General features: G+C 47.3%; 1 protein-coding gene across 1 annotated transcript; it reads left to right on the forward strand.

Moving 5' to 3' along the window:
- Positions 1-505: 505 nt before the first annotated feature.
- On the forward strand, positions 506-8,294 carry FBXO18 (F-box protein, helicase, 18; the record flags this gene model as incomplete). Its single annotated transcript, XM_010147366.1, has 6 exons — positions 506-1,056; positions 2,548-2,678; positions 4,323-4,458; positions 4,706-4,896; positions 6,859-6,972; positions 8,200-8,294. Coding segments are annotated over 6 exons (1,218 nt in total), but the record flags the coding sequence as incomplete, so codon positions are not given.
- Positions 8,295-8,754: the final 460 nt, after the last annotated feature.

The raw sequence follows: 8,754 nt of genomic DNA on the forward strand, positions 1-8,754 counted from the left end.
AAATCTTTGTGTGCGTCTCGTTCACTGGATTAAGGACAATAAATGGCCATGGGGAGCCCAACCTCAGGCTGAGGCACACCACAACTGAAGTCTAGCATTTTGTTTTCTTCCTATTTCTGTTTCTTTGGCTCATGGAGATCTCTCCTGTGAAATTCATTCTGTAACACACATCTGCTGTGTTACTTTAGCTGAGGATTGTTGATCTGAGAGGTTGTTATGCACACCGTGTCTTTCTAGAAGCTAGCAGAGGTGTCAGACATACCTTGAGAGAGCCCAGATTATGTGAACAATGCGAAGAGGTGAACGTTGTTCCGTTGACTTACGTAGGTTGGCAGAAAAGCAATATGGAGCAGGACAGTTCACATGTACTAAGCTCCTATGTCTAGGAACCCTGTGGAAATAACTACCACGTTACACAACCTCTGGTCTCCTTGTTAGCTCAGTTAGGAGCAGTGCGCTTTGCGCTTGTGTGTTGACTTCACTCACGCTCCTCCTCTTTCTGCAGGCCAAGGGCAGCAGCAGAACATTGCCGATTACTTCGGGGTCTCTCGGAGACAGCAAATAGGTGCCAGTGGGATCAAGAATAGTAGAATCAAAGAAGAGCTACTGGATCCCATCTTCATGGAACCGGATGATTCCTTCAGTGGTGTCTCCACCGTGCAGGAGATCAGTGGTGATTCCTGCTCCTTTCTGGAGGATGAGGACCTTGTACCAGCTCCCAGGGAAAGCTCCAGAAAACGGCCTTTGTCTACTGCAGCTGGAGGGGTGCCCAAGCCAGAGCACGATTTGTGGGGTGAGCCTGAGAAGAAGCCAATGGTGGTTCCTCCAGGACACAGCCAGATCAAGCAGGAACTTGATGACATGGAAATCGAACCAGTCCCTGATGCACATTACGGACTCCTGGGGACTCCGAACTGGGAATTGCCTCAGGGGAGTATCAACGACCTGCCTGTTGAAGTTGTGAGGAACATCTTTGCTTTCCTGCCAGTGACTGATCTGTATCAGAGCGTGAGCCTGGTGTGTCACTGCTGGAGGGAGATAGTCAGTGATCCACTGGTAAGGACTGCTGTGGTATTGATGTCATCCTGTCCTTTATCCTGCTGCTGTGTCCCGTCTCGGTCTTGTGGCTGCATGTATTGCTGTGGGAGCATCCGTGCTGCGTCTGTCTCCTTGTTCCTTTCCCACATCCTTTCTTAGGAGATTTTTATTTTTGTTATTTTTTGGTCTTCAGGACCACAGTGGCATCAGGAGATCAACATTAGGGTAATTTCCCTCGATGCATTCTTCCCATACATGGACAGAGAGAAACCTGTAAGACTCCACAAAATCCCCCTTCACTGTTTTCCTTGCAGCCTTTTTTTTCTGACAGGGATCATGCAGGAAATTCTGGTTACCAGACTGGACAGTGTCCTCTCATGACCAGTGTACGTCACTGTCCACCAGCCTCTGTGTGTGTGGTGTCTCTTGTAGTCAAACAGGTTTAGAGGCAAGGCCTTTAACTCTGTTTTTATGGAGCTTGGTTCATCTGCAGTCAAGTCCCTCACAGTACAAACAGTCGTGAACCCACTGGCAGTTGTTTTGACTGCAGCGAGGATCTCTGCATTTCAGTTAAAGGTGGCTTGGAGTCAGCTAGCACCACTCACAGCAAATCCTCAGCTTGTACCAAGGGGCCGTTTCAAGAGTGACAGGAAGCTGATCACACCACAGAGAAGCTGTGATTGTACAAAGAGGCTGTTTCAAGAGCGATAGAAGGCTGATCACACCACAGAGAAGCTGTGGATGCCCCATCCTTGGGAGTGTCCAAGGCCAGGCTGGATGAGGCTTGGAGCACCCTGGGCTATGGAAGGTGTCCCTGCCCATGGCAGGGGGGTTGGAACTGGATGATCTTTAAGGTCCCTTCCAACCCAAACCATCCCATGATTCTATGATTCTTGCTCATGCTCTTCTGATAAATTTGGATTGGTAAGGCTGGGCACAACGCAGGAGGTGTCCTGCGCCCGGCACTTTCTCAGCACAGTGTGCCTGCTTTGAGCCTAAAGACCTGGAGAGATGCATAGAAAATGCATGCATCGAGCACTTGGTCCTCTCCCAAACTTCTTCTTCACTCCATACCACAGACTAAAAGGCAGCACCCTGCCTGTTTTTACCACACAAGTCCAAACAGCGGGCTGTGGGAGGGTAGGGCTTCATGGACACAGGGATTTTAAGCACTCAGACTCCCCTCAGAGAAGATCTGTGCAATAGATCTGAAATACCCTCATTCCTTTAATGCTTTGATGTTTGAAACTGAACCAGCATCACCCTGTTCCCATCATTCTAGAAAGAAGAGCTTGTTATAGACATTTTTGCAGGCTATGAGGAACAAGTTTTTTTGCTGTTTCCTCTGTCCTTCCCCATTTCATGCTAGGTACCTGTTTCCATCAAGCTGCAGGGACTTTTTGAGCTCCAGGTCTTCTTTGAAAGTCATGTTGATTAGCTTATTGCCAGAAGAAACCTATTTTTCAGTGCTGTGAGATGAAAGATGGTGGTATGTGCTTCACATTCTAGTTCATTCCTTGGAAAAAGCTGTACCATCGGTACGTAATGAAGGAGGACACGGCCCTGCGCAGAGTTGAACAGCTCTTGCGGGATTTCGCCATAATGAAGGAGCAGGAGGAATGTGTGTTGGGGCTGATCAGGTGAGTCCACTACAGCACTTGACTTTGTACCTGTAGATCCCGAGACTTTCCTTGCTTTGGGTCCTCTTCCATTCTATCCTGTGACTTGCCAGGAGAGAAATGGGTTTGTCTTCTAAACAGGTGGGAGACGTACAGGAAGATGAGGAAGGAACAGTAGATATCACTAATAGTGTTCTAGAAATAGGTAAAAAACCTTCCCTTTCCTCCTCTTCATTGTCAGGAGAACATGATGTACAAGTAGAGGATGAAATCTGGAGGAGAGAAGGTGGAAAGGGGATCTAATTGCTTCTTCCCCTGCCTAATGAGGGGCTATAGAGAGCATGATACCAAACTCTTTTGGCAGGTGCAGAGGACAAAAGGCCACAAGTTACAGCAGAGGAAACCCGGTTAGATGTTTGGAGAGTAGTCAAATGCTGTCCCAGAGAAGTGGGGAATCTCCATTCTTGGAGGTGCTCAGACCTCAGCTGGGCAAACGACCAAACTGGGATGTCATCCCTGCTCTGAGTGCATGGCTGCCAAAGTCCCTTCTGCAGTGTCCCTGATTTTGGTAGTGAGAAGTGGTGGATAAGTGAGGGACGGGCTGCAAAGGCAGGGATAGCCTTGTACTAATGTCTGAGGAGATGGAGAAGCTGAGCATGGACTGGGAAGAGGGGACAGAAGAACAGTCTTAGTGGTGGAGAGCCTGAGCAAGAGGATGTCAGGAAGCAGCTGCAAGCTTTCCACAGGCTGGATTTGGAGGCTCAAAGGAAGGTTTCAGTGATGGACCTGTATGTCAGAGCACAGCCAGGTTAGAATCAGCAACAGAGAGAAGCTTCACGGAGCTTCAGGACAAGCATTAGATGACAAAATCAAAGAAGTCTGGGCTGTCCTGTCACTTGCTGCATTCTGGCACCCAACAACAAGTTTGGGAGAAAATGTTATATGGTTGCTTTCTGCAGGGCGACTGTGCTGGAGAGAGTGAGACTCAGTTTAAGCATCCCTTTTAGCATCCCTTTATGTTTCAGGGTCTGTCATGTCAGCACTGCTGTTCCACCTCCTGACAGCCAGGATCGCAGAGAGGCTCAGCATCTCCTGAATTTAGCTAAAATGCAAATATCTTATAGAGGGTGTGAGCTTTTCTTCCTGGTCCCTCCCATCTCCAATGTATTTTCTTCTTTTCCTTTCCTGAACAGCTGCCTTTCTGGACCCACACTGACTTATCAGTCACAGCTCATCAGCAAGCCTAAGCTAAAGATAGGTCCCTGATAAAAGCAAGTGCCATGTTCAGATCTCTGTAGTCTGGAAAGCAATTTTGTATGATAGTTAAATGGTGCAAGGCGAAGAGTCAAACTGGGTTGAGCAAGGTAGATCTGGAAGGAAACTTTGAGACAGCCAGAATGAACTTGCAGGCTGGATAAGATTTGGAGCAACCTGGTCTATGGAAGGTGTCCCTGCCCATGGCAGGGGGGTTGGAACTAGATGGTCTTTAAGGTCCCTTCCAACCCAAACCATTGTGTGATTTTATGAAATCCGTGGGGCACACAGCAAGGTATAGTTACACTTAACTGCAGCCTGACGGTACTTTGGAGAAGACGTTATTTACTTGGAGAATAAACTCACTTGAAAAGGCATCTTTGCAAATGCTGCTGGCCCTGTTCCTCATAGGTGCGTGTCTGCCATATCCACTGGCCGGAAAGTGGATCCCAGTGCAGTTCTCCGGTGTTTGAAGAGTCATCACCTCTTCTCAAAGGCTGAACTCTGTGTTGCCAACAAACTGCCGCATTTACAGAGCAGGATGGAGGTTGGTTTAATGGCTATTAATTGGTTTATTTAAAAGATTTAACAACTGCTGGTGCTTTAACGTCGTATCTGCCCTCCTGCGTCTAAAGTTTTCCCTTTGGAGTGTTATTTGGTACTATCCAGGGTGACTGAAGAAGATTTAACTATTCATCGTCACCTAATTGGTTTTTCAGTGTTGAAGCAGGGTTTCCCTGCTCCTAAAGGCTCAAAGCTTTTTGCTCACTCTTCCTCGTTGTTCCCTATACCAGCCTGAGAACATGTGGGCCATAATCACAGTCATGGTGCTTTTCTCTGACGGCGTCAGTGACATCCAAAACCTGATGGTGTGTCTGCAGAGATCCTGCTCTACCCTCTCTGTTGTGGATGTGACCGAGGCGCTTTACTGCATAGCCACGCTGCTGTATGCGATGAGGGACCGGGATATTGCGATCACTAACAGGTGAGGAGTGGGGAGGTGCTTCCTGCCTGCCTCTTCCTAGGCATGGCCATGTGTAGTATCTATTTTAGGCCCTTCACTACAAGGACATTGAGGTGCTGGAGCATGTCAGGAGAAGGGCAATGGAGCTGGGTGAGGGTCTGGAGCACAGTTCCTGTGAAGAGCGGCTGAAGGAGCTGGGGGGGTTCAGCCTGCAGAAGCGGAAGCTCAGGGAGACCTTATCACTCCGTACAGCTCCCTGAAAGGGGGGTGCAGAGAGGGTGGTTGGTCTCTTCTGCCAAGTGACCAGGGATGGGACAAGAGGAAACGGCCTCAAGTTGCGCTAGGGGATGTTTAGGTTGGATATTAGGGAAAAATTCTTCCTGGAAAGGGCTGTCAGGCATTGGAAGGGGCTGCCCAGGGCAGTGGTTGAGTCACCATCCTGCGAGGTGTTTCAGAGACACGTGGACAAGGTGCTCAGGGACATGGTTTAGTGGTGGATTTGGCAGTGCTGGGTTAACGGTTGGACTCCATGATCTTAAAGATCTTTTCCAACCTAAATGATTCTGTGATTCTATATGCACAATAAGTTAGGGTTCTTCAGCTCCTTGATGCAGTTTGTTAGGAACAGCCCTAGCTTTTTGCAGGAACATTCAGGAATGTTTCCTTTAGATCCTGGACTGTTTCATAGTCTGCTTGTTTTTCCGGAGGTAGTGTTCAAGGAAAAGAATTGTTTTCAGAAACAAAAGCAGGTTTTAAAGCAACTATAGAAACTGGTGATGCAGCTAAGAGCCCACAGGTTGATTCAGAATTGCAGTGAGGATGAGATAAGGATAAAGGACACACGTTAAGTTCTTCTTATAAGAAGATGGGCAAGGAACTGCACTGGAAAATGAATCTATAACCAGAAGGAAGATGGTTCCGTAAGCTGCCCTCTGTGAGATATCATCCAGCTTGTGTTAGACATGAGAGAATGGTTCATCCTCTGCTTACTTAACCATGGACCATGTGCTCAGGCTACCAACCAGGGAAGTCAGGATGCTCGTTTGGCCTGTTAGTGATTGCTGTCTAAGGTCATCAACTTGAGTAAACACCTGCCGAAGATGTGGTGGACAGAGGGTGTCGCTCGCTTGTTTGCGATGAGAACCATCAGGTCAAAGTCACCCACGTCCCTTCCCCATCTCCTTGACCAATCTAGACTAGAAGAAATAGGAATGACCACATCTTTTCCACCATTATGTCTTCAAACCACACAAGGTTTGTAATTTAGAGCACAGGGAGGGTAAGTGTCCTCAGGAAACTGTCTGGTAGCTCACAGAGCAACTAGTGAGTCTGAGCGTGTGTGTCACCTCATGAGACACAAAGTCTGTCCTGGTGTTTGGCTCAAGGTGGCAGCTGGTAGGTCAGAGGAACTAAACTGCACTAAAAGGTAAAACCACAGTGGTGTCAACCCCGATGTACGATGGAGGTTAATTTTAAACCAGCTGTTGCTGGCATAATTAAAGTCGCAGAGCCGTTGTGCTCCTCTCTGTGCAGTAACAAAGCACCATGAAGTATTGTCAGGGCTTGTATAAAACCATCATAAGACAGTTGATGAAACTGGTTCACTTTAGAGGCCTAAACTAGCTCAAATTTTCTCTCAGGCTCCCTCAGACTGTTGCTGATAGTGGTTCAGGAAAGCAAAAGGATCCTGTGGATTCTGATGCCAGGTCATGTTTGCGTGGCAGACCCTGAAACACAAGCCTGGCAGGGGCGAGGGAGAGGCCACAAACAGACCTGTCCCTGTGGTGCCTGTGCAGTCACTTTTCAAGGTGTTACTAACTGCACTTTACTAATGGTCTCCTGCAGCTCCCTGAGCGCATGTGGCTCTGTGCATTGTTCTGTTGGAAGTACTCAAGATGTTGGCGGTCTATTAGATGGCTACAGATGTTTAATTGGTTATTGATGATTTCTCAGTGATAGATTCTCTTTTGTCCTTTCTACCAGGATCCATTACAATATTTTCTACTGCTTGTATCTGATGGAAAATTCTTCTGTAACTGTGCAGAGAGCAGGAGAGGAAGCACTGGCTTTGGGCTGCCCACAAGACTTACAATCCAGGTAATGCTGTTTTAGGTGATCTGAGCCATGGACCTAACGCAGGGCCCTGGCAGAATGCTGAACCTTGGAGGGGGAGCAAATGATTCGTGGCAGGGTCTGGTTGACAAGACTCTGAGGTTCATAAGAATGAGCACAAAACCTTATTCTGCTCCTTGCCATCTTCTCCCTGAATTAACAGAGGAAAACCAGAATCAGGCCTTAAATCTGTAGAAATCAAATTACCAAGCGCTGACTGAATTTACAAGTCTTTATTCACTGCTGAGTCTGTGTATCAGTGGAACACAGCTCTGGAGTTGTGCTCCAGTGTTGACGGCCACTGGGATTTCACAGAGCCCTAATCACCCCAAAATACCCACCCAAATCACCACTCTTTGTGGATGAGAAGCTCTCGAAGGAAGGGAGAATGTTCCTCTAGAACACTGCAAGCTGCAGTCAGCCAGAAGGGGGGCTGGTTTGCTGCTGACTGCAGCACAGATGATGTGGATGTTCATTCATGAATACTGCTTTCTGTGCAGGGGAGGGAGTGAGATGCCAGCCACAGGATATTGATTTGGCTCCTGTTTTCTAGATCCTGTTGGATAACTGTTATGTTATATGCTAACTGTTATGTATATGTAGCTGTTCTAAGTCAGTGTTGGTTGGTAGCTTGTGCCTAGAAAGGAAGGACAGGAGGGAGTGAAAGGAGGTCTGTCGGGGAGGACCCTGTGCAAAGAGGTGATTTGCACTGTTGGCTGATAACAGGTTTCACACCTTTATGAATAAAACAATTGCCCTCCAGCCGGAAGCGCAGAATGCCTTTCTTAATGTTAATCAAAGCTTGCAGCTCCCCTGAGAGGCAGGGATAATTGATCTGTCCCACATGCTGAGAAATCGGAGAGCAATTTAAGGTACATGCTCTCAAAAGCAAGAAAACACCCCAAACCCAAGTTGCTGTTTGTTTTCAATAAGCCTAAGGAGCCGTGGTGCCAAATTCATTTTTAAAGCATGGCTTAGGGCCCTTGAGAAGATCTTTTCAAACCTTCCCTTTTTTATTTTTGCTGTCTCCAATCTTTTCTTATTCCCTGCATTTCTCATCTGCACAATAATCAAGTTGCTCCAGTGCCACCTTCTTGCCCGTGGGATGGGATAAATCATTCATTGTTTTCCTTTCACTGTTAGTCCATTTGTTTATTTGATGTGGGAGGATTTATTTTCTTCATTGCTTTTGCTCTGTTTTCCTGGTTTTAGTAACTGTCCTGAAGTAAAGCTGACCAGTGAACAGCAAAGGATTTTGAATCACAAAATCGAGCGTGGTCAACTCGTGAAAATTATGGCATTAGCAGGTAAGAGTCAAAAATCATGTTGTAAAATTAAATGTGTAACTTCTGCTCCTTCCCTCCCTGGTTCTTTTGTCCGAGGAGCTGTGTGGATGCCAGGGGAATCAGCCTTAATTGGTACAAACAAATCAGAGCAAGCTTTTGCAGAGAAGTAGTCATGGGAAGCATGGTGGTGGTTACTCCCATGCAAGCTGGGTAAATGTCATATTTGGGCACGATACTGAAACCGAGTGTTTGGGCGCTGTCAATGACGGCCCAGAGCAGCTTCTCAGGGAACCATGAGAGGAGAAGCAGCTCTCTGTGTGTGCTTAGTCGCATGCTGTGCCTGTTTCACAGTGGTGTTGTCCACAGGCCACTAGACGGAGTTGCTTGTGCTTGTTCAGATGTAGCATCCCTGTAGGAGCAACACAAGCCAAGAAATCTTATGATGAGAGAATTGTTGAATCTTTTAGGTTGGGAAAGACCT

Source organism: Eurypyga helias, unplaced genomic scaffold, assembly GCF_000690775.1.
Source record: "Eurypyga helias isolate BGI_N326 unplaced genomic scaffold, ASM69077v1 scaffold32432, whole genome shotgun sequence".
In the NCBI taxonomy this organism is placed as follows: Eukaryota; Metazoa; Chordata; class Aves; order Eurypygiformes; family Eurypygidae; genus Eurypyga; species Eurypyga helias.